This window comes from Eptesicus fuscus, chromosome 4 (genome assembly GCF_027574615.1).
Source record: "Eptesicus fuscus isolate TK198812 chromosome 4, DD_ASM_mEF_20220401, whole genome shotgun sequence".
Classification (NCBI taxonomy): Eukaryota; Metazoa; Chordata; class Mammalia; order Chiroptera; family Vespertilionidae; genus Eptesicus; species Eptesicus fuscus.
The window spans coordinates 30787154-30805920 of record NC_072476.1 but is presented as its reverse complement, the minus strand read 5'-3'; the positions used below and the strand labels follow the sequence as shown (position 1 = coordinate 30805920).

The window sequence follows — 18767 nt, the reverse complement described above, 5'->3', positions numbered from 1 at the left end:
ACATGTTCACCTTTAAGTCCTAAGGCCATGACATTGTAAGAGTAAGAAATCTAGAGCAGAGGCACGGTACAGATACAAATGTTTATTCTACATAAAAATTTCACAAAACAGGCAGCTGGTTGTACCAAGACCTTTGGTGAAGGGGTAAAGGAGGGGAGGGAAGTCGTTAAAGAAGGCAACACGCGGACAGTGGTCACAGTCACTGGACAGGAGCAAAGCTGAGGAAAGGTGGGGCTTGGACATGGCCCCATCCCCTATTGCATGCACTCGCATGCACACTCCTTGCCTGTCAACAAGGAAGAGAGGGGTCTTGAAGTGAGGGCATGTTTCTGACTTGAGAAGCCCCGAGATGGTGGGGAGGGAGGTACCCCTCCCTGGCTGGCTGCTAAATACTGCATCCAAGACACCTGACACTCATGTGGCACATCAGTGGGGGAACAGCAAGGGCAGGACATGACTGCAGGCCTGAAGTAACGTCTGACTTCCCAGAGCACAAGAGTGGGGACTACTGTCCCAAACATGCAACACACAATGGCTTGAGGACCCGGCTAAGGCCTGCTGGGGAGAATGGGTGGCCCAGGCTGTGGGCTTGGCCTGACAGGCTGCTCTGTCTCCCTGGCTCTAAGGGTGGCTAGAGACCAGGCACCAGCCAGCCTCTTCCAGAATGTTATCTGGGGTCAGGCATAGCCCAGGGAGTTGCTCCTGGGGCTCTAGGAATGTGGGGAGGTTGAGGCAGCCGAAGACCTGTTGGACTCTGCCCCTAGGTAGGGGGGAGAGCCTGGTCTTGACACAGCCAGAAGCTACCTGGCCACAACACCCTGAGCCTCCCTGGCAGTGACTGGCTGTTAGAGGCTTAGAGCTGGGCTGTCTCTCAGGGCCATCCCTCCCCTAACCTGAAAAGCAGCACCATGTGGCCAGCTGATCCCCACCCCTCAGGGGGCTGGGCTTAGGGGGGACAGCTGGAGAGGACAGGATAGATGGTTGGCAGCAGGAGGCAAGGTTGGGGTACAGAGAGCCTTGATGCAGGGAGAGGGCAGACCCCAGGTTAAGAGTGGAATTATTGAAGGCAGAGGAAGGGGGAACATGGCTACCTGGGCAGCTCGGCCTGGAAGGGTGAGGCAGCCAGGCCAGGGCCTGAGTCTGTCCCTTGCTGACCCGATCCCCACCCCGCTGGTTGTTTCCCAGCCTGGCTCCCCTCTGCCTCTTGTATAGACACACTGTTACAAAGATCATGCACATGACGGCTCAGGGCAGGGTGGGTATGGAGGGGCCCCATGGCAAAGAAAGGAGGGGGCTCCGAGCCAAAGGGAGTCAGCAGCCAAGGAGCTTCCTTAGTGTGGACCATCCAGAGTGGAGAGGCAGGTGGGGTGAGTTTCTATCCAAAGATACCTCCAAAGATAGAGGCAATGACGATGCCCAGGACCACACAGCAGATGATGATCATGATCTTCTTCTGCACCAGAGAAGCAGGAAGGAAAGGCCTCAGAGCATGGGAGAGGCTGGAAGTGGGCATGATTTTAGGGGGTCGGGGCTATTGGGAGAGAGGACTGAGGGTTGGAGAATCTGGGGGCTGATATAGAGGGAAGGTGATGTCCTGGAATGGGCCTGAGGATGGTTAAAATGAGGCACTGAAAGAGCTGAGAGGTGGGACAGGCAGAGTGAGGAGGGATCTGTGATCACTAATGGGTGTGCAGGAAACGTGGTTGGGTAGAGCTGGGGCTACTGACCCGGCGCGCCTTGCTCTGGTACTTGACAGCCTTTTTGGTGTCAGACACGGCCCTCTCCACGTAGTCCACCGACTGCTCCACGTTGTACTCGATCCTGTCAATCATCTCCCCCTGCAGGGCCAGGGGCACCCAAGCTCCAGAGAGCCGCCCTCAGGGTCAGAAGGGGGCTTGAGGCAGGACTTTAGGAAAGTGCCCTGAGATTAGAGAGAGAAAAGGAGTGTGAGGAGGATGGGGTACAGCTTCTCACCTGTGTCCTGCAGCCCAGGCACCCCTGGTAGCTCCGGCCTCTCCCTGCAGAGTAGCCATCCTAGGGAGGGAACTGGCCATGCAGTCTCAGCCAAGGGCATGGGGACATGCAAAGAACACTCAGCTGGGGCCCTAACCCTAGTGCCTGGTGCAGGTGGGCCTGACTGTGGCCACAGATCACAGGTGACCAGTGAGGCCCCCATTCCCTCCCTGACAGTTTCGTCCAGCTCTGTATTTGGTCTTCAACCTTTAAGGCACTCCCTCGCCCCCACCCAGCCCCATAGCTCTCTTGGGCACTGCAATCTGGTCCCATGCAGTAGGCAGAGGCCACTCGGACCATGACACTGCCCAAAATTCCCAGCAACAGCATGCTGACAACTGAAAGCTCTCCAAGTCCATCGCTTCCACAGGCATCCATGTCACCATAATTTCTCACTGGGATGGCAGCAGCAGCATCCTCATGACCTCCCTGCTTCCTGACTCAGGTCACACACTCCCATACATACGACCTGCCAATCTAGAAGAGACTTCACCTGCCAAGGCCCCCCTGTCTAGCTCATCTCCAGCTGCCCCTGTCCTCCAGCTGCATGGACCTCCTTTCGCTCCTCAAATATGGCAGGACCGTGGTGTTGCCGGTCCCTCTGCCTGGGCCAGCTCTTCCTTCTTCCTCTGGGATGCTCCAGAGCTCAAACACCACCTCCTCAGAGAGGCCTTCTCTAGGCACCCCATCTAAAGTGGCTTCCCTATCAAAATGGTATTCCAAGTGTGACCCTTAGACTAGTAGCATCAACATCACCCTTGAGCTTGTTAGAAATGCAAACTCACAGGCTCTTACCCCGACCTACTAATCTCTGGGAATGGAGGTTGACACAGAAACAAGAAAACAAGCCCTCCAAGTGATTCTTGGGCACTTTAAAAGTTGAGAACCACTGCTCTATCACCACGCTGCCTTCTAACATCTGAGCACTTGGCACAATGGAGAATATTCCGGTTGTCATTTACTTATGCTCCCTCCATCCCACAAACATCAGCTCCAGGAAGCAGGCCCTCAGCGTCCTGGTCACGGCTGTATCTCCAGCTCCTACACAGTGCCTACGTGACACACAGCTGGTGGATAAGACAGGGAAAGGTGGGTAGTGCCATGCAGGGCTTGGGATCCTGGAGGGCCAAGCAGAGCCATGCAGAGAGGGGCCTTTAGGTGAGGGAGGCCCTGTAGGCATTTTCAATAGCAGGTGGCTAGTTACCTGAAGATTCGGTCCCTCCCAGGCAGGGCAGCGTGTTGGGCAGAAAGGGTGGGGGTTAGGGCAGACCTGGGCGCTGCCATGGGCTGGGGGGCAGGGCAGTGGGGCCCCAGGCCCTCACCTGGCTCTCCACAAGCATGGCCATGTCCATGAACATGTCGTGCAGCTCACGGATGCTGTTCTCCAATTTAATGATCTCGCTGTGCCGTGTCTCAATCTCACTTAGGGCCTGCTTCGAGATGCTGGAGTCCATGATGATCTAGGGATGGGAGCAGTGAGCTGGGACCCAGGCACTTGCAGAAGTGGGTGGGAATGGGGACCAGGACAGCAGGAAGCCAACTACAAAGGCAGCTAGGATGGGCAGTGGCCTGTGCAGAATGTTCTGAAAGGAGGGTCTGAGGCTTTAGCCCTCTCCCCACTTTCTGCTCAGCCTTTACTAGCTGTTATGAGACCCTATTTCCGACCTGTACCGTGGGGCTATTAACGCTCCCTACCTGTGCTTGTGCATAGTAACTGCTAAGTGATAGTTCTTACCACCAGTGTTGTATAGAGCCCAAGGTGACTGCCCCATGGACCCAGACCTTAAACTGCCTTTCTCCTGTCCCCTCTCTTCCTGTTCTTCCTCCTGCACTGAATGTAGCTGTCCCCCACTTTCTCCTAAAACCCACACTCCGAAACTCCTCACTTGTAACTAATTCCTTCAGGAAGTCCTCTGCTCAGCAGAGAACCGAGCTTCACCTGCACTTAGAGATGGCTATGGGCACCGTGTCCTCCGAGAGGGAAAAAAGGTCCCGAGGACGGTGGACGGAGGCCCAAGCTGGTGTGAAATGGGCAGGGGAGCACGGAAGTGGATCCAACTGAGAGGAACCAGACCTTTGCCACTAACATTTATATGACCTCGACCTGTCTCTGCCCCTCCCTGGGGCTTGTCCTTCTCTAAAAACTGTCTCACAAAGTGGCTACGTCCAAATACTGCCCATACCAAGCACTCCAGGGTCATGGTGGGAGGGGTCCTGGTAAGGAGGAGTCCCTGTGGGAAGGGTGGGGTCCACACTTACCCCAGAGGCAAAGATGGCCGGATTCCCACTCTCCAGCATGTCCTCTAGTTCGTCACTGGTCGTGGTACGGCCAGCTGCAAGCAGGGGTCACAATGAGTGCAGCCCAACCCAGGGAGTTCAGCAGCAGCCTTGCTCTGCACCTCAGTCTTGGCCCCACCTCTCAGCCCTAACCCCACCCCCTCAGCTTACTGATCTCCAGCTGCCTCTGTATCCGGCCTTTGCACCGCTCCCTGTAGTCACACTGTGTCGCATTGTACTCAGACATGACTTCCACAAACTTCCGGGACAACGTGGAGTGCTGGGGTCCGAGACGGGGGTACAGGTGTCAGGCCCAGCCCCACATGGCCCAAGAGTCTCAGAGGCCAGCTGCCCACTCAAGAGGTCCAGCCCCCACCTGTGTCTTCCGGATCCTCAGGTCAGCGGATGAGCGGTTCAGGCCTTCCTCCTGCTCGATGCTCTGCTCGATGCCTGGAGGAACAGATGGCTGCTGAGCCATAATCTGCCCCATTCACCACTGACCCCCAACCCACACACTGAGGATCTGGCTTAGGAACTCCCCTGGGCGGACTTGTGTGGCCTGTAAATGGGATCACATGGGAACCAGAGGAAAAAGGAGGGCCAGGCATCGATGGAGGAGGAGCCAGCCAGGACCCTTCTAGGCATGATGCATGTGTAGGTGTGTGCACATATGCACTCACACTCCTCTCAGTGTGAGCACCTACTATATGTTAGGCCCAGTGCGCAGGCCCATGCGGTCTCTCTCCTGCCCAGGAAGGCTGTACACCCAACATGGGGCCATGTCCCGAGTGGAAAGGGTCAGGTGGTCGCCCCCTGCAGGTTACACAGTCCCTAGGCCTGTGCATTCCAGGCATGCACTTCTATGCTCATACAACCACATGGAGGCTCTGTGTGGAACTAGGCAGTGCTAGCTACTCCTCTAATCCTCTTTAGGTGAAGGGGGGGGACAAGGCCCAGAGTGGAGCACTTCCTGGACGAAGCCAAGGGCCAGCCCAGAGCCTGGCACAATCAGGCCAACAAGATAGCTGTTGAGTGAGTGGCACATGATGGTAGCCTCATAAAGGAAAGCAAGACCCAATGTACCCCCTCAAAGTTGATGAAACCCCATGGGCTGCGTGGAAGAAGCAGGCTTGGAATGCCCCCCACCTTAGACAAGGCTGGAGCCCAGACTCACTCTTCAACTTGGAGCGCACTTTGTTTGCTGTCTTCTTTATGTCGGACATGAGTTCCTCCAGCTCCTCCTTCGTCTCTGGGGAGGTAGAAGGGTGGGGGTAGACACCCTGGGTTCCCCCATGCCAATGTTCAGGCCCAGCCTCCTACACAAGGGGCCCGTGGAGGGGGCTCTGGACAGACCTGGGTCTTCCTTCTTCCTTGACTAAGGTTCTGCCTGCCCCTCCAATCTTGGGCCAGGGCCACACCAGCTGCAGCCTCACCCCCTCTCATGCTGCTTTCCAAGGAGCCTCCCTTCTTCTTTCACTGGCTCCCCCCCCCCCTGCAGATAACAGATGGGTCTAAATTTAAGGCAGAAATAATCCTGGAGCAGCTGGTGATGCTGGAGTTGGCACTGGGGAGCATTTACTTGATACTTGCCTGAGTCGACGTGCGGGGTGTGAACTCACCTGGCATTACCTGGTGGCTAGGGGGCAAGCATCCAGCCAGAGGGCTGACAGGGCCAGGGGCCAGGGAGGCAGAAGCCAGCCCCTACATCAAGCACCCTGAGCGGGGCAAACCTTGTTCTATTCACAAAGCGCCCCTCCCCAGGTGCTGAGCTCAGTGGAGGCCAACTGCTGAGTGCCAGGGGGTGGGTAGGGGCAGGAGGCACCTGGCCTGGGTGGGGTAGAGCTTCAAAGAGGTGGGCCCCCTGGAGCATAGTTGGCTCCGGAGGTAGCAGGCAGCAGGGCCTGAGAGGGTGAAGTTGAAGAAGGTCGGTAGCTGGTGTTTCTGGCCCTTGTTCCAAATGGAATCATCCCCCTAAAGCTGGTGGAAGCCAGGGGGGTGCCCAACGAGGTGTTGGTTGGCAAAAGGGGGACAAGATGGCTGCTGGGTGGAACAATGGGTCCTGACAGCACCCCAGCCTCAGGGCAGCCTCTGGTCCCAGAGAAACCTTAACTGAGCTCCTGGCTGCAACCTTTTCCATCTACCCTCTGCTTGCCTCCAGGGCTGGGGCTTCTTCTATAGGGGGTTGGGGAGGGGCGTTTACAGTGGAGGGTCAGGTGAGGCCACTCCCAAGTGGAATAGGAGTGAGGTGGAGTGGGGGGCTTTAAGGAGCGGAGGAGGGAGTCTCTCCCTTGAACAAAGGAAAACTTGGTTACCAGCTGCTCTAACGTCTCAGCCTTTTTAGCTCAGACCCAAAATAGCCCAGTCCAGATAGCAGCTCCCAGAGGAGGCAGAGACAGTCTCAGCCCAGGAAAGCGCCCCCCCACTCACCCCTATCTTTTCTCGTGACTCCTCCTCCACTCTCCTCGCCTTTGCCTTAGAACCCTTCACTTTACTCAGCCCACGTCAGCGACCTCCTGACTGCTCAGCTCACAGGTGACAATTCGGAACTGGTTGCTGCCGACCGACATGGGGAGAAATGCCGAAGAGCACAAGGGAGGCCGGGAAGGAGCTAGGCAGCTCATCACCCCACCTGGGCACCCCACCTTCCAGCAGGTGAGAGGCCAAATCTCCAGCTATTTATAGTTCCTGCCCCATAATCAGCCCCCTTCTCACCAGCAGTGACCCACCACTGACACATGCTGACCCACACACACACGGGGACATAGACAGACCATGGCCCATGCTGCTGTCCCAGACCAGCCTCTGGGGAGAGGGGACTGCACTGGAGATATGCCCTGTTTTGGGTGGTTCCCCTCTCCTTGGTACCCCTTTCTGGGACAGTCACCCAGGCTCCCCGTTCACTTATTTTTCTTCCCAAGGGCCTGGCACTGTGTTTGGTTGATGTGGCATTGGCCTTGGGTTCAAGCACACTTGGGGGCTACGAAGAGATTTTTTTCTGGGTAACAGGGTATCTGTGGGCCTGGGGTGAGGGGACCTGAACAGGGAGGCCGTGCTGGGGATGAAACTGAAAGCAAGCCCAAGTGCCTGGTGGCAGGCTGTGCGCCCTGGCCCCTGTCACTGCCCCTGGGGCTGAGGGAGCGCTCCCTCCGGGAAAGGGCATCTCCAGCCTGCATGTTGTCAGCCTGGCACATAATAGTGTAGTAATCAACACCTCAACAGATATTGTGACAGCTGGGTCAGGGGGACCTGTCTGGGGACAGAGCAGAATGCAGACACACACAGGCTCCCTGTGCAGAGGGACAGAAGTGACTTCCTGGAGTCCTGAGAATGCCTGGCTCCAGGGTACCAATGGCCAGATGTCAAGGCTGCCAGCTCTTTCCGGAAGCTCTGCCTGCTTGGCCAGCTTGCCCTCCTACAGCGTTGCTGCTTCAGAGCTGCCATCTGCTCCCCAGGGAGGCAAGGAAAAGGGAGGGGCGAGGCTGAGAGGCCTCCTATTCATGAGAGTAAGCTCCCCCTCCTTGCCTTCCTCCCAGAATCCCAGGGCTGCAGCCAGCCCAGGGCCTTAGAAAAAAAGCCAGTTTACCAAGGGAGGGCAGGCTGGCTGCCTGACCCACCCAGGTCTCAGGAGGGCCACCCCTCCCACCACACAAGTCTTTGTGGGAGACCTGGGTCCAGCGTACGAAACTAGGCACTGACCCCCGCCTCCCTCCATCCTGGGCCTGGGACAGCTGTTTCCTGAGGTTCTCACAGAGCCCTCCCAAACCTGGCCAGGCAGCAGCGCCTTCCTGGAGAGGCCTACGGGGCCTAAAACCCACCCCTCACACCTATACACTCACTCTCATCAGGGTTGGGGGAGGCCAGGATGGCACTGTGCTTCCGCTTCACCTCCTCCACATTCTCGGAGATCTTGTCAATGAAGCCTCGGATCTCCTCTACCTGTAGACCAAAGCCAGGTGGTCAGGAGAAAATCCACAGACGGGGCCTCTTGGGCCTATGGCTTGTCCAGAGTGGGGCCAGAAGTCAGGCTTAGGGCCAGGCTTCCTTAGGGGCTGGCTGCTCCAAGTTCCTTCTAGATTGGGGTGAGGAGGAGTGGTCCAATCCTAAACTTTGCTCCCCTCTGAGCTCCAGTCTATTCACTCTCAAAATAGGTTCATTAATTGGTGCCAAGGGCTGCTGAGCCAGGATCAGGTGTGTAAGGGCAAGGCCTGGCTCCGAGTTGAGATGTGGTCACCCAAGGCCTGCCAGTGTATGGGGAGAGACTGGTGTGCTGGCTCCCACCTGTTCGAAGAACTCATCCATGAAGCGGTCTCGGTCCACGGTGACAGTGACATCATCGTCATCATCGCTGTCCTTGGCCTGCACGGGGGTGGGTACACAGGAGCATACCTGTAGTGAGACCACTGGACCTGGGACCCAAACTGCCTGACATCACGTATAGCAGGCTTGCAGGTTGTAGGTCCAGGACCCAACCATGCCCCTCTGCCCTCTTGGCAAGGATAAGCCCTGGCTGTGCCCTCAGCTCCAGCCCGGGGAGACCTGACAGATCCCTGGTGACCCAGCATGAGGAGAGGGGCCTTGCCTGTCACGTTGGAAACAGGGCCAAGTCTCCACCTCCAGGCCAGGGACTCCTCCTGCCCAGCTGCCTGCCCCTTCCCCACAGGTCTGGGGTCCTCCCAGAACCTCCCTCACTCGAGGGTGCTGCTCAGGAGGCCCTGCCATTGGCTGGGCAAGAAAACCTCAGGGATTGGTCTCCAGGCCACGGGGCCCCAACTGGCCCCAAGTGGGGCTTAGCTAGGAGATTTATGGACACAGCTTGGAGGGGCCCCTCTCATCAAGAGATCACACCTCTTCCCCCAGCAGCTAAAATAAATCCCGGCCTGAGACAGACCACCCGGAAGCCAGTGCTGTCTACTCTTCTGGCTAGGAGGTTCCAAGCTCTCTTTCCCCCACGGGCTCTGGAAGGGGAGGCCTGGGCTGTTCCAGGCCTGGGCATGTCATCGCCTCCCTCCCAAAAGGCTGGATGGTTCAGACCCACACGAGGCCACCCCCACAGCACCCCAGACGTGCCTGAGAGAGACTCCTTTGTACGGGGCTCTGCCATGCTGCTTTACCCACTCAGTCCTCTCAGGATCCTCTCTCTCCTGATCAGTCTTGACATGGGACCTTGACCAGAGCTGGGTCCAACAGGTACAAGAGGCCAGTCATGCTACTTGGCTGGGGCTTGCCTTAGGAGCAGATGTACAAAAGCCACCCTCATCACGGGGTGGGGATAATTATACCTGTGACTTCCCAGCATTCTGGCCACGCTCATTACTGTCCACCCCATACCATGGTCAGCCCACTCTCCACAGCCAAGGCCAGGATACCCAGGGCAGGACTGTCACCCCTCGGACTGGGGTTCTGAGGCTCTGTCACGCCTCTTCATTTCTCAGTGCCCCAAGGGGAGGAGGCACTAGCTGGCTAGGCACTGGCCCTCACCTCCACGCTCTTACATCAGGGCCCAGGATAGAGGCAGGCAGAGGTCAAGGGATAGGGAAACTGAGGGACTTACCCTGTGGGTCTATCTCTTCTCTACAAAATGGGGACAGAGACACCTGCCTGCAGGGCGGGAGGGCTGAGGAAGGATGGGGAAGTGCAGCATGCTGTGAAGGGCTGTGCCCTTGGAGCTCTCGGGGTCCCACTACCCACCAAAATGGGGCTTGGCGAGGCGATTTATGGAGACAGCTCGGAGGGGCCCCTCTCATCAAGAGATCACACCTCCTCCCCCAGCAGCTAAAATAAATCCTGGCTCACACAAGTGCCTGCAGCTGCTACCAGGTGGCCCCCCTTCCCCCACCAAGCCCACCCAGAGACACAGGGAACCTAGGAGCCATTTCCACACTTTCAGGCCCCCCCACCCCACCCCACCCCCAGGAGTTGAGCCAGAGGAGCAGTCCCTAGGAAAACGGAGGCAGAGTGCAGCCTGGAGAGCCCAGTTCCCCTTCCTGGGCAGCTTGCCAGGTTGGCAAGTGACCTAGGAGCTCCAGCCATTCAGCGCCCTGCCCTCTCTGTTCTTCCGGTGCCCAAAGAAGGACAGGGATGGACTCAAAGAGGCAGAAGGAGAATTTTCCAGCTCCCTTCCCAGGAAGAGCAGTGACCAGCTAGAACTAAAGACAAGGGCACCTGAGTCACTAGAGATGGGAGTCATTGTCCGAGACCCCTAGGAATTGGTCTCGTGCCCCATTCCGGGTCTCATACCTTCTTCAGATGTCCAGCCAGTCTGACCTGCTACCTCCACAGCCTCCCCAGGAGACTGGAGGCTGGACTTGGGTAGTTCCTCCAACAAAAGGAGGCTGGCAAGAGAGCCCTCCTCTAGGCTCTCCGTCTGTGAGGGTAGGGCTGGGGAATGGCACACCCTGGGCTAGGGTCTGACTGGGGCACCCAGGTTGGGGCATTCAGATTGAACCCAAAGACAAACTGGAAGGTTTAAAGCCTGACCTTGCAGCTTTGGTCAAACCAAACGGGGCTCCAAGGGGACCCTTCCTTACTAAGTCCTACTTCCTTAGGACTTTTCACCCTCACCCTCACCCTCCTCTTCACCTCACTGAAATCTGACCCCAGCACACGCCACCTATAACAAGCTCCCTACCTCTACAATCCACCCTATGTCCTCCCTGCTTTCCCATGCAGTTCCCTCTGCCTGGGATGCTGATTCCATGACCCTGACATTCTCCTCATCCTTAGATGCCACCTCCTTCCAGAAGCCTTCCCAGCTCCCTTGGGTGAGCATCCTGCTCGTCGGGTTCCCCATACCCTGTTCACATTCCTACTGGAGCCAGAGCCACAGACTATCAGGCCTTAAGGGATCTGAAAAGTCCCTGTAGCCCCAGCTTCCAGCCTCAGCTTGCACACTTCCTGTGACGGTGAGCGCATTAGCTTCCCCAGGCAGCTCTGCCCATCTTGGGCAGCCCCAATTGTTAGGAAGTCCTTCCCTTTCCTGTGTTTTGGACCCAGGCCATAAAGAACTTTTTGGTGCCCTCTCCCTCAGCTGACCCTGCCAGAAATCTGAAGGCAGCATCCATATTCTACTTGGGTTTTCCCCCTCAAGTTCACCATTCCCTCCCCCTTCAGGTCTTTCTCAGGGGCCCTAAATTGTAGCTCCTGCCCCTGACTTGTTCAGTCTGACCTCTGTCTTCCCCTGTAGTACAGGATGCAAACTGAACCTGTTGCTGATTGTGGTCTGAGCAGTGTCCAAGTACTAGCCCATCCCCTCCCTCTTTCTACATATTCTACCTCTGTTAATGCAGCCATAGATCACATAAGTGATCCTACAGCGCTTCCTGCCAAGGAAGGCCTCAAGTAAAGGAACTTTTTTATTTCATTTCTCCATTTGTTCTGATCCATGTGGTTTGTGAGTCTGTTGCCCCCTGCAACCTCATCCACATCTGGGCTAGAGCCCTGTAGCACCTTTCTTAGAAATGTCCTCCAGATTAACGCAGACCCTTAATCAGGTCTCACTGGACATTGAATAAATGACAAGGATGTAGGATGCCAGCACCCCTACCTCCCTGCCCCCAATACAGACACATACTCCTGACCAAAAGGAACTAGGAACTGGGCTGGCACGCCATCTTCCTAGTGTCCTGGGCTGACCAGAGTGAATATCATACACATACATAAAGTGGGTATCTAGATATTTGCTGAATGATTAGGGCCTCAACTCCCTTGGGAATCCACCAACCCTCTCTGAGTGGCAGTCAGAGCTCTGAAAAGAGGGCTGGGTTGGAACGGGGGACTTGGAAGGCTTCTGCATGGAACTGGCAGCTAGAGCCATGGGGCAATTACAAGCCTGAAGGTTCAAACGTCCTCGGGATCAACCCACCCAGACATCATGTGGGCATCCTGCCTGCCACCTGCCCAACACTAGGCTCCGCCTCTTTCCCCCAAACTTCCTCCTCTGAAACTCCCGGCTTAGAACCCCTGTTCCCAAAGGCTCCTCAAGTCAGAAACTGGGAAACATCTACACTTCCTCCTCCTCTCACATCCAACTAACATCCGATTTGTCCTGGTGCTTCCTGTTCCTCTTTCAATGGTTCTGAACGCTGGTCCAGCACCAGCATCCCTCGGCGGGATTTGAAAAAACAACAACTTTCAGGGTCCTACCCCAGAGAGTTCAGGTCAGAATTTATGGGGGTGGGGCTGGGGAGGCCACTCAGGATTGAGAACTGTCGGTCTGGTCTCACTCCTTTCTGACAGGTGGCTGTCTCAGCTCCAGCCTCACCACCTCCAGCCTGAGCAACCAAGAATAAATACCGGGAGGGGTGGGAGCGGGCACTGCCCCCATCACAGCATGAGAAGACACCGCTGGAACCACTGGCAGGAGGCCCTGAGCTTCCCCTAGTGGAGGCCAGGCAGCCCTGGTGGTCTCACCTGGCAGAGGCTCCAGGATTCCAGGAAACAAGCCTTTGATTCCTCCGAGAGGCGCCTGCAGGCCAGTCCCCAGGGATGGCGGCAGGCCAGCCGGCAGGGTTGATTCATTCCTACTGAGTAGGAGTTGCTGTTGTCTGCCTCACGGCTATTTTTTCCCCTTCTTCCTTTTAATGACTAATCAAAGTCAGGATCACTACAGGAGAGAGGTCCAGAGCCCAGTCCCCTGTGTGAGAGGCCAAGCTGAGTCTCCAGGAAAGAGGGCTCTCCAGTCTGATCCCTTGGCCCTCTCCCCATCCTGTGTAATCCCTCCTCCATCAGATCCCTTCTCTTAACAGGGCCTTAGAGGAGCTCAGGCAGTTTCAGGCAATGGACAGGGGCTGGGCTCTGCCCTTAGATACTGTGTGACCTTGGGTAAACCCCTGGCCCTTTCTGGACCTGTTTTCCCATTTGTAAGATATGAGGATGGACTAGATAGCCCCTAAAGAACATCTCAGCTGCATCCCAGATGAAAATGTGCTCAAATACATTGTTTCTTTTGGGAAACCCCAAGGAGGTAATTGGAGAGAGGGAGGGAGATGCTCCCCTGGGCCTGTACAAACCTGCCTGTTGTTGCTCTAGGACCCCCAGTCTCTTCCCACCAGTGAGAGAGAAAAGGGAAACTGGTGGGCAAAGGGGGACACTGGGCTTCCCATCCGGGGCTTCCCCAGCTGCTCCAGTGGGCTGGGCCCACTCCAGACCAGGAGTCATGACCACCCACCATTCTCTCTTGGATGGGCATTCCCACCTCTGCGTTTCCTCACTCTGTCTGGTCCCTCCTTTGGGGCCACCTTTCTCCCCCCATTCAAACCAAACTCCTCCTCCTGAGTCATCCCAAGTCCTCTTCTTCCATGAAGGTTTCTTCCCAGGTCTGCCAGCCCAACTCTCCCTCCTCCCTCTGTTCTCCGGCTCCTACAGCAGGTCCCTTGTGTCCCGCACAGCCCAGCATGTAGATAAACAGTGTTTGGGTCCAGGGAGGGATGGATGGGCTCCAAGAAGTTCTCAGAAAGGAAACCAGGGAGACTTCCGAATTGGGGAAAGGAGGCAGCTGCATGCCAGGCAGGGCTGCCTGAGGCACCTTTGCCTCAAAAGTCCCCCAGGTTGTAGGACTCCGGGCTTGTGTTTGCCCCTTTTAAGTCCCCGGTTGCCCTTCTGCTCTCTGAGGGCTGCCTACGGTGTTGAGCCCTCACACTGACCCTGAAGATCCCTTCCCTTTCCGTAGGAGAGGAGGAGACCGGAGAAGGCTGGAGGGCCGAGCCTGGCCTGCAGAGTGCCAAGGAAACGTGCCAGCTCCTTTATGAAGTGTGCCGTTTATAAACAAGCCCCCTTTGCGGGCCTTCCTTCCAAATGTGGTGGCACTGAGTGGGGGAGGGGGAGGAGGGGGAGGAAGAAGGGCTGAGGGGGTGGAAGTTGTTATCCCAAGTACCACCTCTGTCCAACGCACTGGAGCAGCTGGGGAACGCCTGGATGGGAAGCACTGGCCTCGTGGTTTCCTGGGGATTCTGATCTGAAAATTCTGACCCCTGCAAGTCTCCCCCAAATATGGAGTCAGGGTCAGGAGACTTGAGGAGCCACTCCTCTTGCCCTAAGAATCTGGGTTCTAGGTTTTCCTATCTCCACTTCATAGATGGGACCTTGAGGCTCAAAGGGAAACTTGTGGGAATGGCAGCCCCCCAACTGTTCCACTCCTCCATTGTGGCTTTCTGCCAGCACCCCATCAAGGTGGGCAGCAGGAGTGGGGTTCTGCTAGAAACCCCTAATGGGCATGCCTCCCAGCATAAGTATGGCAGCATCCGCGGGCTCAGAATACTGGAGGGCTGGGGTTGGCAGAGGAAGCCTCAGTTGATTCACAGAGAAACCAGGTCTTACCATTTAAGGGCCCACCTGGGCTACCGTGGGGTGGAGAAGGAGAGGGGTCACAGAGACACAGACCTGGGCTTGAGCTCTCTACAACTCAAGCTCTCCTGGGGGCCACCCAGTCCCAACCAGGCCTAAGTCTGCCTGTCTTCAGGACTAGGCAAAGCCCCTTGACCTACGAGGTAAGCCACCTGCTCTCCTGTGCCTCAGTTTCCCCTTCAGCAGCGGGGATAAAGGCTGAGGAACCAGAGGTCCTGTCAAATGTGGAGGACCGTGTTCCCTCTGACCATTGGTGGCCACGTGTACTCTTATCTGACCCACCAGGCGCCCAAACATCAGCAGAAGCACCATAAGACCATTCAACGCAAAAATCACTCTTCCTGACTCTACGCAGCACAGGAAACGTAAGGGCAACCGCATGGGCTGGCAGGGAAGTGTTTAGACAACACACGGGACATGAGGGACCATCTTCTTCCTTTGAAACCTCCTGGGCTTTACCCTGGGGGCTGGGCACTCAGCCAGGAATTGGTAGGGCAGGGGCTGGCAGCCAGAGCAAGGGGGGAATGAAGGCAGGAATGTACAGGTTCCAGCCCCAGGCTGCCTGGGGGACTAGTATAGAGGGGAGACCCAGGCACAAACAAACACAGGGAACCTCTGGGCAGTGAGGACAAACCCAAAGGACACTTGAAACTTTCCATACGAGGGGACCTAGGTCTCTGGTTTCAAGGTGGGCAGCAGGAGTGGGGTTCTGGAGAGCCCCGGAACTAGGGCTCCCCCAGAGAACAGCGGACAGGGCCTAGCAGACAGGGAGCCAGACACAACTCAACCTGGTCTAGGGCTACAGGCAGGCTTCATTTTCCTTCACTCCCGCCCCCCCGCTCCCTCCTCTGCCCCCCCCCCCCCCCCCCCCCCCCCCCCCCCCCCGCCCCAGGCCTGCGGTCTTGCCATCCCTAAGGGCAGAGGCGCAAACCTCTAGCTGAATGGCAGAAGCCTGGGGAGGGCGCGGGGTTGTAGAGGAGCAGGCGGCAGGGGTCGCTATTAGGTCTGGGAGAGGGTGGGCTCTAACTCAGAACCTTGGCGCACCCCACGACTCCCCCTAAACCCCGCCCCAGGAGACACACCCCGAGGGTTTCTGAGACACAGGTGGAAAACAGGTTCAGGTCTGAATCTGACCAGAGAAGCCCGGAAGGGTCTGGAAATGTTGTGGCGGGCTGCCCCGAAGCCATGAAGGTGGACCGGGGGCGGGTCTGATCCCAATCTCGAACGGGTGGGGAGCCACAAGTGATGGGAGCTACAGGTGATGGGAGGTGAAGGGAGGTGCTGGGAGGTGCTGGGAGGTGATGGGGGAGGCGAGGAGGCCCGCGAGTAGAGTCCGTCACCGAGCCCGGCCCCACCCGACCGCCGGTCCCACAGCACAGCCCGTAGCGGGGCCCGAGGCGGTGGACCGCTCCGCGCCCCTTCCCGCCGCGGTCCAGGCGCGTGTCTACACCAGAGCGGGGGCCGGGGGGTCGGCAGCCAGGCTCCGTGCGGGGGCAGAGACTGGACTTGCCCGCGGGCCGGGACAGAGGTCAGGCTTCGGTCCTGCCATCCACATCCGATGACTACCCCTCCGACCACCACCCCAAACAAGGAGGCGCCCAAAAGTTTATCTAGGACCCTGGACTCCAGCCTCCAGCCCGCGGGCCAGCGGGACCGAGCTCACGCCGGCCGTGACCCCGAGTGGGTCGGAGGGGTGGGATCCGTTGGGGGGCCGGGGTTCCCGGCTCCACCACGCTCTCTCCGGTCCAGGTCGAGGACGCAGGGGCTGCTGCCCGGTGACCACCGGAGCCGGGCGAGGAGCGGCCCCGCGCAGACGAGCGGCGAGCGGCGGCGCGCGGGGGCCGGACTCACCGTGCGGAGCTCCTGGGTTCGGTCCTTCATGCTCCCGGGAGTGGCTGCGGCGCCGGCTGCAGCCTAGAGAGCCCCGCATGCGCGGCGGCCGCCCTGCGGCTGCGCAGCACCAGCCCGGCCCCGCCCCGGCCCCCGGGACCCCGGCCCAGCCCCCAGCCCGGCCCCGCCCAGCGTGCGCCCCGCCCCGCCAGGTCTCAGTCCAGCTCAGGATCTGGAAGCGCAGCTCCTGGTCCACACCCCCGACTGGGTCCTTTGTTGGGTCCTGGCCCTGGGACCTCGTCTTCCAGCGTTCATGATGCGCAATTCCTGCCCGGATCAGGCCCCAGAGCCGCTGCTCCCTCCCTCGTCCCAACCCTCCCTCGTCCCAACCCTCTTTTGACTCAGCCTCTCAGCCTTGTTCTGGACCCTCCTAGATCTTTACCTCCACAGTCCCTCCCATCCCTTGGGATTTGCTGGAGCTTGGAACCCCCACTCCCTTCATTTCATTGCTCGGACCCTCCAGCAACCCCTCCAAAAAACCTCCTCCAGAGTTCCAGCCTCCGAGCCCCTGCCCTTCACTTTTTTCCTCATCCTCTCACGTAGACTCAGGCTCTGACCCCCTCTTTCCCCAGAATGTCTCAGTTCACGGGTCTGATGCTGGATGACCATCCCCTTTCCTTTAGTTTCCACTCCCAGCAGGATACAGGAACCCTTCTATCTTTGGGGAAGGGAGATCTAAGTTATACTCCCTCACTTTCCCCCACCCCTGTATCCCCAACCTTGAGCCCCAGCCCCAAGCCTGAGATCCTCTTTCCTATATAGAAGCTGGGACCCAGCTCCCTGTGGCACTAATGGGAAGATCTCAGCAATACTGTGTGTGTGTGTGGTGGGGGGTTGGGGGGCGCTAGTCAGAGCAGATGCTCCTTTTCTGGTCTCTGCCAGCATCTTGTTGAGACTGCAGTCACACACACACACACACACACACACACACACACACACACCAGCTGTCCCCTCTGTGCCCTGGCCCATACCCTCTTGACCTCAAGCCAAGCATACCCCCTTCCCTTTCCCAGGGCTGCCGAGGTGTTGCTCTGGAGCTGGGCCAGCCCCCTGCTGCCCAACGTGTCAGGATCTGGCACGTGTCCCAGACTGTGGGTACAGGTTAGCTAGCTGGCAGACAGGCTAAAGACACGGTTCCAGCCATCTCTGGAAAATCTGGCCCAAAAGTAGCTCAGATGTGGCCTGGCGTGAGAGACGGCCACACCCCTTCCAGTTGTCCAGACCTTGAACGTCCCACAGAACAAGCATTGGTGCCCCACCCTTTTTTTTGGCGGTACCCATGAGACAGAGGCAAAACCAGGCCTCAGCTGCTAGAGGGATGTGATCAGGATTACAGGGAACAAATGGCAGGGCAGGTGCTTCCTGGCTTCAGAGTGCTCTCCTATATGCAGCACAATTACAGGTGCACCCCAGAGTCATGTCTGGCCATGTGGGGAGAGGGCAAGAAGGGGAGACAGCTCCTGCCCTCAGAGAGCCCAGGTGTCAAGCCAAGCATCACTCACTGAAATGTATTAAATGATAACATGGAAAACGAATAAAGAATGAACATGTGCCCTTCACCTTAAACTCTGCCTTTCTGATATGTCTTATTCTCATGCAATCATTTATTCATTCATCAAATGTTACCTTGGAAACCATGCTCTGGGGCCACTCTTCTGCAGGTAAGGTGCCCCTATAGTGTAGTGGGAGAGACTGACATGGCTTCACTATGTGAGAGATCCAGTGTGGTTTTCCAGAGGTGGTGATGTCTGAGCTGGTGTGGGAGGAGTGGGATTGCAGCGGGGGTGGAGGTGGGCTGGGGAGTGGGGTGCAGGCTTCCTGGGTAGAGGAAGGAGTGTGCCCAGACACTGGGGTAGGTACAAGAGTCAGTGTGGGTAAGAGGTGAGTGAGGGAGGCCTTGAATGTTAAATTGTATCCTGCAGACAAGGAGAAGGCAATCAAGAGTCAGACATTCATTCCTTTAATAAAAAGGTACTAATTGAGCATTTACTATGTGCCGATTGTTCCAGATGTTGGAGATGTGGCAGAAAACAAGACAGACAACAGTCCTTGTCCTCATAGAGTCCACAATCTAGTAGAGGAAAGAGATGATAAACGAAAATAAATGACTAAGTAACATATATAACGATACTATGGTAATATACTATGGAGAAGATCAGGTCAGGAAATCGCCTGGAGCCATCGCAATCACAGCAGGAGCAAACTTATGCTGATATTCAGCCCTGCTGAATATCAAAGTCCATTGG

At 57.3% G+C, this 18767-nt stretch overlaps 1 protein-coding gene across 2 annotated transcripts; it reads right to left on the bottom strand.

Moving 5' to 3' along the window:
• Positions 1-88: 88 nt before the first annotated feature.
• Positions 89-16536, bottom strand: STX1A (syntaxin 1A). Of its 2 annotated transcripts, XM_008141482.3 has the most exons (10): positions 16483-16536; positions 8569-8646; positions 8127-8226; positions 5465-5539; positions 4667-4740; positions 4462-4570; positions 4273-4346; positions 3336-3473; positions 1728-1838; positions 89-1453 (listed from the first exon to the last, which is right to left on the bottom strand). In XM_008141482.3, exons 1-10 carry the CDS (start codon positions 16510-16512, stop codon positions 1376-1378), a joined length of 867 nt encoding a protein of 288 aa, XP_008139704.1. In that variant the 5' UTR covers positions 16513-16536; the 3' UTR covers positions 89-1375. The 2 variants fall into 2 exon arrangements, with proteins under 2 accessions (XP_008139704.1, XP_028001136.1); XM_028145335.2 differs by lacking the exon at positions 89-1453 and having other exon boundaries at positions 1768-1921.
• Positions 16537-18767: the final 2231 nt, after the last annotated feature.

Bases quoted from the DNA above. Each gene is read 5' to 3' on its own strand.
- STX1A (XM_008141482.3), bottom strand. From the start codon at position 16,512: ATGAAGGACCGAACCCAGGAGCTCCGCACG. The intron at 8,227-8,568 runs GTGGGAGCCAGC...TTTGGTCTACAG, and splicing joins TGGATGAGTTCTTCGAACAG to GTAGAGGAGATCCGAGGCTT. The intron at 1,839-3,335 runs GTGAGGGCCTGG...CTGGCCCTGCAG, and splicing joins CCATGCTTGTGGAGAGCCAG to GGGGAGATGATTGACAGGAT.